Source organism: Westerdykella ornata (genome assembly GCF_010094085.1).
Source record: "Westerdykella ornata strain CBS 379.55 unplaced genomic scaffold EI97scaffold_5, whole genome shotgun sequence".
Lineage (NCBI taxonomy): Eukaryota > Fungi > Ascomycota > Dothideomycetes > Pleosporales > Sporormiaceae > Westerdykella > Westerdykella ornata.
Window position 1 is genome coordinate 1,074,119 of NW_022986855.1, and position 15,847 is coordinate 1,089,965.

General features: G+C 54.2%; 6 protein-coding genes across 6 annotated transcripts; 4 read left to right on the top strand and 2 right to left on the bottom strand.

The window, feature by feature from the left end:
• Positions 1-67: 67 nt before the first annotated feature.
• Positions 68-698, top strand: EI97DRAFT_256971 (uncharacterized protein). The gene is made up of 2 exons (XM_033794188.1): positions 68-390; positions 458-698. The coding sequence occupies exons 1-2, from the start codon at positions 196-198 to the stop codon at positions 560-562; spliced, it is 300 nt and encodes a 99-aa protein (XP_033656061.1). The 5' UTR covers positions 68-195; the 3' UTR covers positions 563-698.
• On the bottom strand, positions 665-2,423 carry EI97DRAFT_431748 (pyridoxal-dependent decarboxylase). The gene is made up of 2 exons (XM_033798011.1): positions 1,513-2,423; positions 665-1,463 (listed from the first exon to the last, which is right to left on the bottom strand). Exons 1-2 carry the CDS (start codon positions 2,360-2,362, stop codon positions 808-810), a joined length of 1,506 nt encoding a protein of 501 aa, XP_033656062.1. The 5' UTR covers positions 2,363-2,423; the 3' UTR covers positions 665-807.
• Positions 2,424-2,553: 130 nt separating this feature from the next.
• On the top strand, positions 2,554-8,368 carry EI97DRAFT_465806 (uncharacterized protein). Its single transcript, XM_033801495.1, has 2 exons — positions 2,554-6,798; positions 6,844-8,368. The coding sequence occupies exons 1-2, from the start codon at positions 2,650-2,652 to the stop codon at positions 8,026-8,028; spliced, it is 5,334 nt and encodes a 1,777-aa protein (XP_033656063.1). The 5' UTR covers positions 2,554-2,649; the 3' UTR covers positions 8,029-8,368.
• Positions 8,369-10,473: 2,105 nt separating this feature from the next.
• On the top strand, positions 10,474-12,049 carry EI97DRAFT_373263 (uncharacterized protein; the record flags this gene model as incomplete). The annotated part of the gene is made up of 5 exons (XM_033795393.1): positions 10,474-10,587; positions 10,723-10,900; positions 10,939-11,105; positions 11,164-11,550; positions 11,597-12,049. The coding sequence occupies 5 exons, from the start codon at positions 10,474-10,476 to the stop codon at positions 12,047-12,049; spliced, it is 1,299 nt and encodes a 432-aa protein (XP_033656064.1).
• Positions 12,050-12,739: 690 nt separating this feature from the next.
• On the bottom strand, positions 12,740-14,444 carry EI97DRAFT_372839 (uncharacterized protein; the record flags this gene model as incomplete). The annotated part of the gene is made up of 5 exons (XM_033795375.1): positions 12,740-13,001; positions 13,167-13,450; positions 13,617-13,847; positions 14,129-14,212; positions 14,277-14,444. 5 exons carry the CDS (start codon positions 14,442-14,444, stop codon positions 12,740-12,742), a joined length of 1,029 nt encoding a protein of 342 aa, XP_033656065.1.
• Positions 14,445-14,852: 408 nt separating this feature from the next.
• On the top strand, positions 14,853-15,846 carry EI97DRAFT_373163 (trimethylguanosine synthase; the record flags this gene model as incomplete). The annotated part of the gene is made up of 5 exons (XM_033795391.1): positions 14,853-14,929; positions 14,982-15,080; positions 15,129-15,418; positions 15,468-15,673; positions 15,724-15,846. The coding sequence occupies 5 exons, from the start codon at positions 14,853-14,855 to the stop codon at positions 15,844-15,846; spliced, it is 795 nt and encodes a 264-aa protein (XP_033656066.1).
• Position 15,847: the final 1 nt, after the last annotated feature.

Consider the following 15,847-nt stretch of genomic DNA (forward strand, 5'->3'; position numbering starts at 1 on the left):
AGGTCGGTTTCCCTAGGGCCTCGGTGCGGGGATCTCCAACACCATATCCCCTTCTTCTCAAATCCCAATCTTCAACGCCAACAGTCCATCCCCTTCCCGCCCTTTGGTCCTGTACTGTTCTCTATCGTCTCCGTGTTGCTGCTCGTCGAACCCTTCTCACACCGTAAACCCAACCCATCCGTCAAATCACCAACAATGGCGTCCGCAGCGGGAGCAGCGCAGAAATTCAAACTCGTCTTCTTTGTCCCCGTGTCCTCACTGCAGGCGTGTAAAACCGCGATCTTCAAAGCGGGAGCGGGGAGATGTCCTGGACCGGGGAATTATACGGAATGTGCTTTTACGACGAAGGGAGTGCAGCAGTTTAGGCCGGGTGAGGGGGCGAATCCTAATGTAAGACGTCTGCTGATCCGTGTTTGCTTTTTTATAGGTCGGTTAAAGAGCTGACTCGAGGTTTTAGATTGGGGAAGTGGGTGTTTTGGAGGAGGTCGAAGAGTGTAGGGTGGAGACGCTTTGTGTCGGGAGGGATGTTGCTGTGAAGGCGGTTGAGGCGTTGAAAGAGTGAGTTAAACTTGACCAGACCGTTTTTGGAGAGAGGTTCAAACATCTTTGGGAGACAGGGTTCGCTGATGAGTTTTAGAGCACATCCATATGAGGAACCTGGTTACGAGGTGTACAAGATTGAGGATATGTAAGGAGCACGAGAAAGTGTCCGTGGCCATGCGTATATCTTGCATGCCACCAATCTTCATAATTAGCGGAACTGGGCCAAACCGCGCATATCTATGCGGAGTCGCGAGGAAACACGATCTACTTTGAATACCAGCTCGTGACAACATGTGTAAGAACCTGCTTAATGACCGGCAAGTCCTTCTCCACATCCGCCATCCAGTTGGAAACTGCAATTCTGCACGCTGGTTTTCCCTCCCAGGCAGTTCCCGACACGTAAATCTTCCTGGAAGCCTTGATCTTGTCAACCAGCACCTTGTTCATCCCGTCGTCCTTGGCTCGAAACAGGACGATCATGAAAACCTTGCTCAATATCTCATCTTTGCTGCCTTCCTCCTTTGGCAGAAGTTCAAAATCGCTGCTTTCCAGCAAGAACTCCGCAACCCTTCGAGAAAGAGCAACCTGCTTCTCAAGCATCCGACGATATCCCTCAATCCCGTATGCCGTCAGAGAGGCATAAACAGGGAGGGCTCGGAAACGCCGAGAGTTCTCTATGCCGATATTAAGCGGTGACATGATGCTGCCGGGCGATGCACTGAGGTAGGCAGCATTGGGGTTCTGGAAGACATTCGACGCAATATCCCGATGGCGGCACAAAAAGAAGCCGCAATCGTAGGGGACGTTGAGAAGCTTGTGAGAGTCCCCCGTTATGGAATCAGCCAGCTCAAGGCCTTCGCAACCGTTGATGATGGTCTGGTGCTCATGGGCAGTCAGAAGACGGCCCATGATGCCGAAAGCTGTGCGCAGTCAGAGAGTTGGGATGGAATCTTGGAATCACACTCTCACCTCCATCGACGTGAATCCAAGCGCCGTAGGTATCACACAAACTCCTGATCTCCTGCATCTCGTTCATTCCAGATGTTGCAAAGAAACCAGTGTTAACCTCTGAAGCTGATATGGCTACAATGGACGCAGTGCCAGGAGTTTCGAGGAGCTTCTTCAACTGCGCTATGTCGAACTTATGCGGCGCATCCGCTAGCCCAATTGACTTGACTGAGGCACGTCCCAGTCCAAGTATACTTGCAGCTTTGCTGAGTGATGAGTGTGGGACGGTCGTCAAAATCTGAATCCTGTCGATACCCGCCCGGTGCATGGCCTCATAGATGCCTATGTCCCCAACACTCAACGGCGGGTCGCTGCGGACTGCAGATGCCTCTGTAATGGCATATTCCCTACCACAGGCCAGCCCGAGGATGTTACTCGCGGTAGCCCCGGTAGTGAAGACGCGGTGCGGCCATTGGGAGGGGTCCAGCCTCAGGAGCTCGCACAACATGGAAAGCGCTCTGTCTTCAACGTCCGTGGCTACCGTTTCCTGCGGCAAATGGACCTGGACATTCTGGTCATAGGTTGTGACTAGGTTGTCTGCGAGACTTGCTGCCGGAGTGCTGCCTCCCGTGACAAAGCCATAATAACGAGAGGAACGGCTGGAGGCGTTGAGTCCCGGAACAATGTCGTTCTGCAAGTGATCTATGGTCCTTTCCAGCCCTCTCCCTTGCACTGGTAGGCTTTTGAGGAGTTTTTGTCGTGCCAGAGTCAGCGCCTGTTCTGCAGGTAGGACATCTTCGGTTGGAGATTGCGTGTGGAGGTTCGCGATGGCAACCGAAAGTCTTGATAGCAAATCCGAACTGGACTCCATTGCTGAGTTCATGGAAACCCTCGAATGACAGCGAAAAGCGAGAGGAATGTCTTGAGTCAAGATATTGGATATGTACCATGCAATGTTGACTCCTTTTGCTGCATCACGTGCCCCCGTGCCGTTTTGTCAGCAGCCACGCGGGGGAAAGCGCGACGGAGAATCGCGTGTCTGAGCACAACGACAACAGAGAAGCCTCACCCCTCCGCCACACTTCGAATAACACTGGAACGCCGCTGCTCACGATCGACTCAAATGCGGCCCCTACTCCTCGACGACATGATCATCTAATGCCTCGGAACAACCTCAATGAACAAATCAAGTGGTTGCTGAGCGCGAAGCCATTCATTCCGCCCACGACATCCCTCATTGCATACGATCCCGAAGTCCCACCGGCATATACAACGCCTACAGAACCAGCTTCCTTTGTGCCCGACGCAGCGTCGCATGATGCAATCGACAGAGTACCTCCGAGAGCATCCGTACCGCCTGCCCCGCCCTCCTCCAATAACACCAGACAGCCTTCCCCAGGCGGGGACGCAGACCCCGAGATGGCGCGACTACGCGGCACTCCAGGCGATGGAAAGCCTAGACTTATGTTAAAGGAGGTGCCAGTGCAGAGAACGCTCTCTATTTCGACGCATGCTCGGAAAGGGGAGGAAGCTGGTGCTGCTAGGCCGCCTGCATCCAGTTCCCGAAATCCCATTACGGCGAAGCAAGGGAATGGAGGCGAAATAGACACCATCGACTTGACCAGCGACCTTGACGAACCACCTGCTAAGGACCCGCAACGCCCTAAGCAGGGAAAGAAACGGAAGAGCGATGAGTTTGAACATGGTGAGAGGATCAAAAAATCGCCCCGGCCGGACAAACACCAACAGCCCGCGGCCACCCCAAATAGACTCGATTTTGATGATTTTGCCAACATCGACGAGTTCGGACACGTACCCACCAGCCCTCCTCCTCCATATTCAACTACCGTCCCAGATGTTCGGGTTTCGGATGATGCTGATATGGAAGACATTTCTTACGATAATGATGACTTTGGCGTTCGGATCCCCGATAGTGGCGATGAAGAAGACCTACGAGATGTCATGCCTCTGTTGCCGGAGAATGTCAGGAAGCGGAAGCCCATGAATCGCGTGCCTTCGGACGCATCTATCCCTCCCCGTAAGATTGGCAAGCAGGTCGAAAACCGGTCGTCAGAGAAGGCTACAGTTCGAGGTTCTGAAAAGGAGCCGCCAGGGAAGGACATTCCGCGTGAGACTTCGGTGAAGAAGGTGCGCCATGCCGTGTTGGACTCTGAGGATGACGACTTTGGAGATCTTGATGAGATAGATTTTGAGTCTCACTCTCCAGGAAGGGAGGCGGAAGCTGAGCTCCGAGAAACCCGCAAGTCTACCCCTCGGGACTCCCCTCAAAGGCCCACAAAATGGGAACCATTGACCTATGATAATCCCCATCCAGCTCCCCCACGGACTCCCCAGAGACCAACCAAGTGCGAATCCTTGATACTTGAAACAGAAGCGCAAACACGTGAGAGCAGTCATCCATCTCCACGGCGTTCCCCTCACAAACCAACCCCATGCGAACCCGTGACGTCTTCTTTGCCGATCCGTTCACCAACAAAAGCGACGATAAAGACACCATCAGGCTCACAAGCACGCCAGCGCGAGATCCCTTATAGTCCTTCGAAACTTGCTGGACTTTTCACAGCGCAGTCATCGCCGAGAAGATTGCATGATAGCCAGGAGCCCAAGCTCAGATTTCCTTCTTCATCAAACGTCCCGAAAGAGGATAGGGAGCTCATCCGTCGGACCGTGTCAGATTTCATAAGGATTGAGGAATGTCGACTCGGGGAACATCTTCAGAAGGCACAACAAGATTGGAAGGACGCACGTTCAGCTTATCTGGAGCATCTAGAGGATAATGACGGAAAGGCGCTTCCCGGCGAGTGGGAGAAGGTGGAGATGTCGCGCTCGAGGAAGGACGCCACGGAGAAGTTGATCAGTCTTGCCAGAGATGAGAGGGAGCTGAGTACTCAGCGGATGGAGGTCAGAAAAAGGATGGAGGAAGCCCTCGAGAAGGGAGAGACGCCCGTTGATGGCGAGAAAGCTGCCAGAATCAAGCGGGCTTTGGAGGATATCCAATCCCAAATCTATTCTCTGATTCAAGTCGCCGGGTTGAACAGTTTCACCAACCCTCCTCCGCCCGATCATCCAGATGGTTCCGCCCACGATATCGTTGTTCAATCCACTCAGACTGCCACAGCTGTGAGGCCGGTGCATGTCGCAGCCTCGTCAGACTTGAATCACGTCCCTCAAACACAATACGTCAGGCAGACACAGATATCCGTCCGCGAGGTTTGGACGCCTTCCAGATCAATCCGGTTTGCCGGAGGGAATGAAACCGGGCCGATCCCGCTGCCACCTGCGTTCGCGAAGCCCAACCGTCCGCCTCCTGAGGGTCAAGGAGCGGGCCCCAGAACCATGGCGGGAGAAAGATCTCACAGAATACCGGAAACACCTCAACGCCGGGATTCAGTTGAGCTACGTTTGAAGACCGCACGCGAATCTAGCGGCCACGAGTCTTTTCACACACCTGATGATATTCCTGAAGATTTTGGGGACGACTTTGGGGATGGCGAAAACCTATTCGCAAATTGTATGGATGAAGACGAAGACTATGGCTATGATGTAGACGAAGAAGATTGGCATAACGTGGCTGAGAACATTGAGAAAAGACCACTCCAGAATTACGACTGGAGAGGCGAGAGAATTGAGCCTGAGTCCCGGCAGCAACTCATAGACCCTGTTTGTGAGTCCTCGGTTGCTCGCAGTCGACAACGGCCAAATACCCGTTCCCCGCGAAAGTCTCAGCTTAATGACGAGGGCTACAACTTCCCTTGGTCTCAGCAGGTGAGATACGAGATGATTCATCGATTCAGGCTGATCGGATTCCGTCCGGGTCAGTTGGAGGCAATCAACACAACTTTGAACGGAGAGCATTGTTTCGTACTCATGCCTACGGGAGGGGGCAAGTCCTTGTGCTACCAGCTGCCTGCGGTTATTACGTCTGGCAGGACACACGGTGTTACCATCGTCATCTCTCCACTGCTTAGCTTGATGGAAGACCAGGTTAATGCATGCCAGAGCCGCTTCAGCATGCAGGCAGCGCTGATCAACGGAGAAACCGGCGGTGCAGAGAAGAATGAGATTATGGGCAGACTGAAGAGTCCTGATCCCCAGAGTTCTCTACAGCTCCTGTATGTCACGCCTGAGATGCTCGGGAAAAGCCAGAGAATGCTCAACGCATTCAAGGACCTATACAACAGAGGCCAACTCGCTCGTGTTGTCATTGACGAGGCTCATTGTGTCAGTCAATGGGGACATGATTTCCGCCCAGACTACAAAGCCCTTGGAGATGTGCTTCGCCAGTTTCCTGGAGTCCCAATCATTGCCCTAACGGCCACAGCAACGCAATTGGTTCAGACCGACGTGATGGCAAATCTGGGAATACGAGGTTGCCGCAAATTCGCCCAAAGCTTCAACAGGCCCAATCTGTCGTATGAGGTTCGAGAAAAAGGAAGAAATGTTGTCGGCAGCATCGCAGAATTGATCCGATCGAAGTACACAGGCAAGTGTGGCATTGTGTACTGTCTAGCCCGGAAAACCTGCGAATCTGTTGCGAGGAAGCTGAATGATTTGGGTGTACGTGCCCATCACTACCACGCAGGCATGCAGTCTCACGAGCGATCGGACGTCCAGGAAAAATGGCAGAAAAACATCTACCATGTCATCGTTGCCACAATCGCGTTCGGGATGGGCATCGACAAGGCAGACGTGAGGTTTGTCATACATCACAGTCTGCCAAAGAGCTTGGAAGGGTATTACCAAGAAACTGGGCGTGCTGGCCGTGACGGGAAACGTTCCGAATGCTACCTGTATTACATGTATGCGGATTCAAACACCCTGAGGAAGATGATTATGGACGGCGATGGGAGCGAAGAACAAAAGCAGAGGCAACGTGACATGTTGCGCGATGTCATCCAGTACTGTGAGAACAAGAGTGACTGTCGCAGGGTTCAAGTCCTGCAATACTTCAGCGAGAAGTTCCGGCGTGAAGATTGCAACAAGACATGCGACAACTGTAGGTCCGGTACAGTCTACGAGGAGAAAGACCTTACCTCATACGCAGCTGCTGCAATCAGACTTGTCGAACAGGTCGAGAAGCAACATGCAACACTGCTTCAATGCGTGGACGCCTTCCGAGGATACAAGAAATCCAGGTTCATTAAGTATGGCCTTGGAGAATTCGGGTATGGAGAGGACCTGGAACGAGGCGACGTTCAGCGGTTATTTTCGTTGCTGCTCCAGACTCAGGCGCTGAGACAAGAGAGCGTATTGAACAAGGCGAAGTTCGCGACCGCTTATATCAAGGTATGGTTTGAAAGGCTCCCATCATTCTCTGCTAACCAGTTGTAGCTTGGAAATCGCTGGCAGGACTATGCAGAGGGGCGCAGGCGGGTGAAGATGCAAGTTTCCGTTACGCCTGGGCGGGCAGCGAAGAAGTCGAAACAGAAGCGCGCAGACTACCCTTCGACAAACGTTTCGTCCCCTACACGGCCTCCTGTCAAGCGGAATATGCGCGAGTATGCTTATGCTGAAGATAGCGGCGGTAAACAGATACAGCGGCAGCGACGCACAAGTAAGCGGCCCATAGTCCCAGATGACGAAGGCGAATCATCATATGCCTGTCCCGAACCTGTGCGAAATGCGAAGCCATCGGCCTCGAAGAAGAACAAGGCTCCTCCACGCCTACTTACCACTTATGAACGGATACGAGGTCTCACTGAAGTACAGAACCTGATCCTGGAGGACTTTGTCAAGACTGCAAAGGAAGAGGGCCAGAAGATTCTCCTGCAGAAGAACCTGCGCAACCAACCCTTTTCCGACACCATCCTCCGAGAAATGGGTCTGGATCTGCCTAGGAGTCTGGACGAGATGCTCCAAATACCGGGAATTGAGAAAGAGAAGGTGGAGCACTTCGGAAAGAACCTCCTTCGGCTAATCGAGAGAACTAGGCAGGCTTATGGCAATGAGCTGCCGCCACCGAGAGAACAGCCCGCTAGGTACCGCGTTATTGTATCTGACGAAGAGGATGACGATGAGAGTGAGACGCCCCTGGATCCAAATCATCAAGTCAAACCCATCATCGACCTCTGCTCTGAATCCTCGGAACCTCCTGCGCCGTCGGATACGGAGAGCGTCTATGGCAGTCCAGTTGAAGCGGGAGATCTGGAGGCCGAGGATGAGGAGTATGAAGAACCGACAACGTATAAGAGTCACTATTTCGTGCCCACGGCAGATCCTCGCGTTCAGGAATTCAATCCACGCAGCGAGCAGTCGAAGGCACGGTCAACGGTTGCGAGTGCGGCGAAGGGACACAGCACTGCGAAACCGCCACTTCCGGAACGAAGGAACCTGCCATTCAAGAGTAACAATCATCGGAGGTCTTCTGGAGGAGGGGGTGGGACCAGAAAAGGGTATGCAGGTGTGAAGAAGAAGGGGGCGGCGAAGAAGGCGCCAGCTAAGAAGCGGACGGGTAGTGGTGGGAGGGGGAGTGGAGGAGGCGGCGGATGGTCTGGCATCATGGCAATGCCGAGTTGAGATAAAAGGAAGCGAGTGTCGTCAGCGACTGCAGGTCATTTAGAACCATGCTCGGAGTTCTGTGGGATCCTTGTTATGGCATTGAGCGTGCGTAGCGGGCGCCATTTTGCTGGGCGATTCGGCTCCGAGTTTAGGGACTGCTGCATTTGCATATGCATATATTTTGTATGGGGTTCTAGAGGGTATCTTCCATGTTGGGGTTTCAATCCCTCCTTCTTGAAGGGCTTGCTTGATTCATGCACACGGGTCTGTCAGATGCAAGAAGGAGTTCTGTGGAAGACTTGGGCGGAGTGCCCATGGATGGTGCCCGTTGTTCAGACGGCTAAGAATTGGAGACATTATACTTTGCTCCCCCATTGACACTGCCGTTGAGGCAAAGAGATTTAAGAAAAAGAGAGGACACAGAGCCGCCTCAGACCAGCAGCAACTTTGTAGCCAACTTTGGGTTGATGTTATTAATATAAGCACAGGACAAGATGAATACGACTGATATTGGTCTAACTTAATTGGGAAGGAATACCTGAGCGCCTTCTCATGTCGACCATTTCCTCCTCCTCAACCCGCCGATACCTTCGATGATTCTTTTCATCCTCCGACCTCAGCGGGAATTGCTGGACATGTGGGCAGCTCCGGTCGCCATCCTTCGCATGCTGGCATTGTCATATTACTTTGCGTTGTCTCATTCCGGATACGGATATAGGGGAGTTGTTAAATGACCTACATGTAAGACCGTCTGGGTATAGTGCTTACACTGGTGGAGCGCTGGCGCCTGGGCAACCAACCTCCCTGTTTTCGCACTGTAATCTTCGATTCTGCGGTATTGTCGGCGCCTGTAAGTTACCGTCGGCCACACTGTAGGTGGTGGGTGGCGAATATCTCCAGATTCTGGCGTGGAGTAGTAGTTTCGGGTAGGCTTTCGGGTAGGCTAGCAGTCAGATAGGAGAGCTCAGGAGGTTCAATTTGTATGCGATTTCCTATAGAACCAGCACCCCTGATTCTTATAGAGATGAAGCTGCAGATGAAGCTGTAGATACAGAGTCTGGACAGATCGATCGCATGTGGGGCGTGGTGGCGCCTGCCTGTTATGGGCAAGCGGTTACGGTTTTAGGTTTAACCCCTTCCTGTATAGGCAGGCGCCACAATCCCAGATATGCGGAAAATCTGGCCAGACCCTGTATCTAAGATAGAGGAGGGGGAACATCTGCAGGTATTTTACGATTGCCGTGCTGACCGCGGAGCTGTTTTGATTATAGCTGAACGCCCATATATTTCGCACGACTCGCCGGTAGGGCGGCCAAGCCGCCCGTGTAAGCACTATACCTAAATGGTGTTACATGTAGGTCAGTTATTAATTAGTTGTAGGTCATTTAACAACTCCCCGGATATAGGCTGGACGGCCAATCAGAGACGCCGAGATCATAAGGCGAATCCTCCAAGACAGCAACAACAGCAAACTCGGCGGCGGCAAGACACCAGCAAGCTCGAGCAGCCGGCACATTCAACTCCATGATACATATTCCAGAAGAGGCAGCCAAAATACACACCGCTTGTTGTAGCACTGGGGCACGACGGACCGAGAGCTGTCCACCTGAGCTGCGAGAAGCCGGAGATCCCCTGCCCGAATTCTTGGTGGAGCTTCAGCCAGCTCTCTGACGACTGCAGCTTGGAGAGAGACGAGGGAGAGAGAAACAAGGTAAGACAAGCAGCAAAAGCCAACTATCTTAACAAGAACAGCCACAGCCAATCTACTCGCATGGAGACAGTCATTTCATCCTCGACCGGGGCCTGCCAGGGCACATTGGATATACTGTGTACAAATCGCAGGTCTGGAACACGGCAATTCACCCTTCTCTTGTTCATGCGAGCATCGCCAACCTTGAAGAAGTTTCATAGAGCGGGTGGCACAACCGCTCTTTCACTTCCCGGGCAGGACTTCCCTTTTCGTTTGATTCGGAGACCCACCAGCAGCGTGAAAGGAGAGAGAGACCTCATCCTTTCCTCACCCCCACCCCACCTGCTGGTCCCCCTCCCCCTCCTCCCCGGTTCACAAGTCGCCGCCCACCTTTGCACCACCCTGCAACCCAGTCCAGCTTGAAAGCCACTCGCACCCCCAGCTGGCCCCCTCTCCCCTCTCGCATGATTACTCCGCCTGCAGTCAACGAAACCCGCACAGCCCTCCCCTCTCCCCGCTTCCCAGGAACTCGCTTTGTACCCCCCATTTCGCAGCTGTTGCTCACCCTTCGTCATAGCTCATAGCTCCCCCCCGACGACACCTCGAGCTTGCCAGAGCTTCCACAAGCTCCACCGCCAGCGGCTTGTATACCCAACTTGCGACGCCCATTGAACCTTTCCAGCTTTGCGCCTCCAACTTTTTCACCTCCTCCTGTCGCCGCCCGCCCGCTCGGTCCGCCTCGCACGGTCCCGCGAGGGTAGATGCAGCTGGTGATGCCGCCTCGAGCCTCCCTCACAGGATCCTTCTCCGTTTCCGACGAGAACAATGTCGTCGTTTGCCCGCTGCGGAACCATGATGGCTCTGCCTGTCGGAAGCGCTGCACTGGCGTGAGTCCTCCTGTCTTCCATTGCCTCCTCCTCCTCCTCGCCTTCATTGCCCACTTGCTCTCCTTCCCCGCCACCCTCTACCACTGCGCCCTCTTCACCCCTCAATGCGCTCGACTGACGCCATGCGCTCTACAGGAGAAGAGATATCGCTCCATGCAGGAGCATATCCGCCGCGCGCATCCCGAACACTACATCCCCAAGCTCCCCGCCACCGAAGAAAGCTTCACGCTCATGATCAACTCCCCTCCGCAAGAGCGCCCTCCCCAACCCGTACAATCCCATACTTCTGCAGGCCCACAAGGTTGGTGCCCTTGTCTCTCCAGCATTGCCGGAGACTGACGCAGCTCAAAGGCCCCGGAGGCGATCGCAATGCCTTCCACGCCAACGATTACGGTCCCGGCAGCGCCAGGGCCGTGGGTGAGGTGCGCCGACCCTCCATACTGCCCGCCGCCAGTGCTGCTGCTGCCCTAGCTTCGTTGCACAATTCACGGGTCGAGATGGGATGGGAATCGGATCCGGTACGTAGCTTCTCCCATGGGTGCAAGGCTTGCTCGGTTAACGCAAATGCGTCCTCAGGAGGCCACTTCTGAGCCTGATTCGAAGAGCTACAGACCTCGGGCTCGTTTCGCTCCCACGGCCATGGAGCAGCATATGACCGGCCAGGAGCCTTACTATACCTCATCTACATTGCACCATCAATTGCTACCGTCTTCCATGGCAGAGTCACCACCGGGACGTTCCTCCACTCTTCCCCCGGTCCCGCGTTCGGTGAAGCCTAACCGCCCTCGCAAGTCTTCGGTGGGTAAGGCGAAGCATGAGCGGTTGAAGGCCAGAGATCAGCGGAGGTTGAAGGCATACTCTGCAGAGCCACAGACGGCAGCCGCCATATATGGGAAGAGGTGGGAAGACCTCATTGACGCGGCAGCTTCAGCAACAGAGGAAGACAGCCGAGATCTGACTCCAGTAAGCATATCATCCCCCATTGCTCCACCGTTAAGCTAACGTCTAGGTGCCTCAATCACCGACCCGCTCTCCACAGATCTTCAGCCGTTCTTCCCTCCCTCCCTTCGCCGCTCCCGCCCCGCACATCCAATCCTACACCGCATCACCCCTGCACAAAGCCCTCACTCCTCCACCCCCGGAACTTTCCGACCTGCAACCCTTCCCCTCCGTCGAATCCTCCATTGACTCCACCGCTTCGGGCATCAACTTCCACATGCCCTCTCAAGGCCTCTCGGACTCTTCGCCCACATATCTCCAGCCTGTGCAAATCTACTGTGCCGCGTGTAGGAAGCTGTCGGTGCTGAAGGAGAGTTTTGCATGTACCGAGTGTATATGCGGTCTTTGTCAGGAGTGTGTGGATGTGCTGGTTAGCGAGCAGACGAGGGGCCGGACGGCGAGGTGTCCGCGGTGTGGGGCGGTGGGAGGCAAGTTCAAGCCGTTTCAGTTGGACATTAGATGAGGGGGGGAGGAAGCGGATGTTGAAGCAATGGAGGAAGATGAAGAAGGATATGAAGACGTTGAAGACGCGGCAGAGCCCATCTTCGATTTATTGATTCATGAAAAAATCCCGTTCTATTTGGCTGGAAATATTTCCCTTTGGACTTGCCTCGGTGGGTTTCGCCGGTGAACCCGGTAAGTATGGTTGGCGACGAGGTCTTGGCAGTGGCAGAAATGACTGGTTATGCTGCATTCAACTTGAGATATGGAGTCTACGGATCGGGTTCTGGACCCCTGGGTTTTTTGGGTGGTATATCTGCTTTTGCTTTGGTTATCAGAACAACGAGGCCGTTCATTATCATGGTGTTTTGTTATTCGTTCCTTCTACCTTGTTTCTCGACTGTATATGGGTAGAAGCTGGTGTTTTCTGCGTCACGACATGAATCAAACGAAATATTATGCTACAGTAAGTGGATGAAGCATTCGATGAGTAGATAGCGTATGACGACATCGATGAGTAGATAGCGTATGACGACATCGATGGGGAAAATCAGCGAGAGCAGCATGATAGTTGGTGATGATTTCGCTGTCTGCTCGTTTCACTCTCTGATTGATTATCGCTCTCGATGGTAGTCGCGGTCCATGTGGTATATATCCCCATCTACCTCCAGCCCGTCGTCTTCTACCCTACCCTAGCGTACTCTCACTTCCCTCACGGCTTGCCCTCCTCCCCTCCTTCACTCTTGCCCTCCCTCTCCCCACTACCCTGCACCGGCGTGCCCGTCCCACTCCTCGGTGGACCTCCCGGACCTCCCTTGGGCGGCGGCCCAGCAGCAGCAGCAGCCCCCACCCTCGGCGGAGGAGGCACATCACCCTTGGGCCGGGGCGCATAATCCTCCTCCTGGCTCTTGATCTCGCCCTCGCGGAAATAGTCGTCGAGACCTGCGTCCGCTGCCGCCGTTGCTGCTGCTGCGCTGGCATCGTGGTGTCCGTGCGGGATGTGATGATGATGGGCTCGGGCTTTCCGTTTCGAAGACGGAGGCGGAGGGTGATGCGGGTTGGGTGATGTCGATGAAGCAGCAGTTGGTGGAGGTGGCGATTTGCCCTTCTTACTCAATACCTCGGCGGGGACGAATAACTCGTTTCCTACCAATCCCGTCCCCCCGGCCTCAGGTCCACCCCTCTTCTCGTCGAATGACGTGTGCTGCGAAGTGCCAGCACCAGTGCCAGCGGCGAAAAGCGTCTCGCCGGGTGCCTGGGGCGGTTCCTCCAGGGGAGCAGGGATGCGGTGCAAAGCGCCGAAACCGAGGACGCAGCCGAGGGCGCCGTCGCCGCCCCAGGTGCGCGAGGGGGTGATGGTGACGGGGCGTGTGACGTTGTATTCGTGGTTGTAGACGAAGAGGGGGAGCGGGCGGTTGAGGAACTGGAGGGGCGAAGAGGGGCAGGGTTAGTTGTGTTGTTTTTTGGATTAGTATAGGAAAAGGGAGGAAGAAGAGGAGATGAGGGGTAGGGATAGGGATAGCAGCAAGAGGAATGGAAATGTGCAGGCAATGGCAAGTAACGGGGCGTAGGGTAGGGAGGGGACGTACATCTTCGACTAATTCCCCCAAACCACTTTCCCCTCGCACGAGTCCCTCCGGGCTGCCGATTACGTAGTCGCCGTAAGGGAGGAGGCCGGCTTGTTCAGCGGGCGAGTTGGGGATCACGTCGAGGATGTGCCAGACGTCGTACGAGGTGGAGAGGGGCGTCCATTGGAGGGAGATGCCGAGGGTGGGTGAGGAGGCGGGGATGGGGAGGAAGATTTCGCGGATCTTTTGGCCCTGGGAGGGGGTCAATGGAAAGTCTTGATGGGTTGGGTGGAAACGAAGGAGTGAGATTGTGAGAGGAAAGGTGGGAAGGGAATTGAGAAGAATGAGGGTGAGGACTGAGTGAATAATAAGATGCTCAGGTGAGGACTGAGTAGAGAATATTTTCGGGAATGGTGTTGATGTCGGAAAAGAAAGGACACAGAAAAGGAACACATGAGAATTGGCCAATGACAACGTATGAAAATCTCTCCTCCACGGGCTCTGACGCGATAAACAGAATTGGTACCGCTCACCTTTGCGCTGTAGATACCTAGACTGACGGTAGTCCCAGCGCAATTCCGCACTTCGGTCGCAAACAGATTAGGATCTGGATTATCCTGCACCACATCACATTGATTAGCCGTGATTCCTTCGCAGACCCGCATCAACAATATCTCTTACAATCGTGTGCCCATTGATCCCAATGATGAAATCAAACCACGGCTCCAGCGGTACCTCCGGGTTCGTATTCCGTAACACCTGGAATCCATAGCCGCCCTGGGAGGCGGGACTCTGGTCTTCCGGGGCGGCGTCCAGCCTCGATATGAAGCGGTTCAGGGCCCCGAACATGGTGGTGATGAGGTGCGGTGCGGGTTCTGGAGAATGGCGATTGGGATGGTTGTTTGGAGAGGTCGAGGACAGGTGGTGCACATGTGGCTGATGATCCATGTCTGGGGTTGAGGTGGCCATAGCTTCAGATCCTGGCTACGCGGGAGTTGGAGTGATCGTTTCCTCTCAATATCGCGAGAGTTTCCTTGGATTGTGAGAAGAGGCAATGGTTGAGTCTCCGGCGCAGAAGCCTACCCGTGCGACATAGTAGGTACATCGGTCAACCCTACAAAGCTTTCACCGCAGGCAACTGCATTCCAGCTCAACCCGCACGATCCGGCCTAGCGCGTCTGCACAATGTCCGAAACAGGGATAGCCGAAGAAAGCATGTCTGAACGTCACTTGAGAGAGCTCCTCGACGAAACGATCATGGACGAAGAGCCGCCAGAGGATGAGGGCATTTATCACTGGGAGGAGTTTAATCAGGTCCCGAAGAAGTTGACAAAGTGACCATACTCCATTACGATGTTGGTGAAGCTCCTCCTGACGACTTCACAGGTACTTTGCTCAAAGACATGTCTTTTGGGAACGTTATAATCAGGGCATTTGGATGACGGAGGAAGCTTGGTATGGTGTCACGCCGGAGCCCATTGCAAAGTATTCCTCCCAACTGCATTGATGGCCCGTTTGACTAACAGGGCCCAGTACCATCGCTGTACATATCTCAGAATCCGTGCCAAAAGAGAAGGATGTGATCATTGATGTCTTCGCCGGTGTCGGCGGAAATGCCATCGCTTTCGCCCGCGAAGGGCGCTGGAGGCAGGTCTTCGCCATCGAGCGCGACTCAGCAACCATGAAGTGCGCAAAGCACAATGCGAAGGTCTACGGCGTCGAAAAGAAGATCGTATGGATTCAAGGCGACTGCTTTGATGTTCTTCAGCAACGATTCGCCGGCACCCAGAACGCCGTCATTTTTGCGAGCCCGCCTTGGGGTGGTGAGTGCGCTTCCCATCTCGTTCTGGGTAGCACCACTGATTATATCAGGTTCCGAATATAACAACGTGGATGTCTTCGATCTTTCGAAGATGCAGCCGTACAATCTGGACACGCTGTACACGAATTTCATTAAGATTAGCAGTCACCTGATCCTCTATCTTCCACGGACGTCAGACTTGAATCAGATTGCAAAGTACGCCCCAGAGGGCAAGAAGCTCGAAGTGGCGCATTATTGTATCAAGGGTGCAAGCAAGGTGAGACCCCCCGGGATACAACAGCGGAGTCCACGCTAACTCAATTGTAGGCACTTTGCGTCTATTTTGGAGATTACAATTTCCCAGAAGCGGAGGAAGGGGGAGAGGAAGAGGCGGAGGAGGGCGCTAATGGAGACGGTGAGAAGACAGATGAGGGGCGGACAGAAGGGTGAT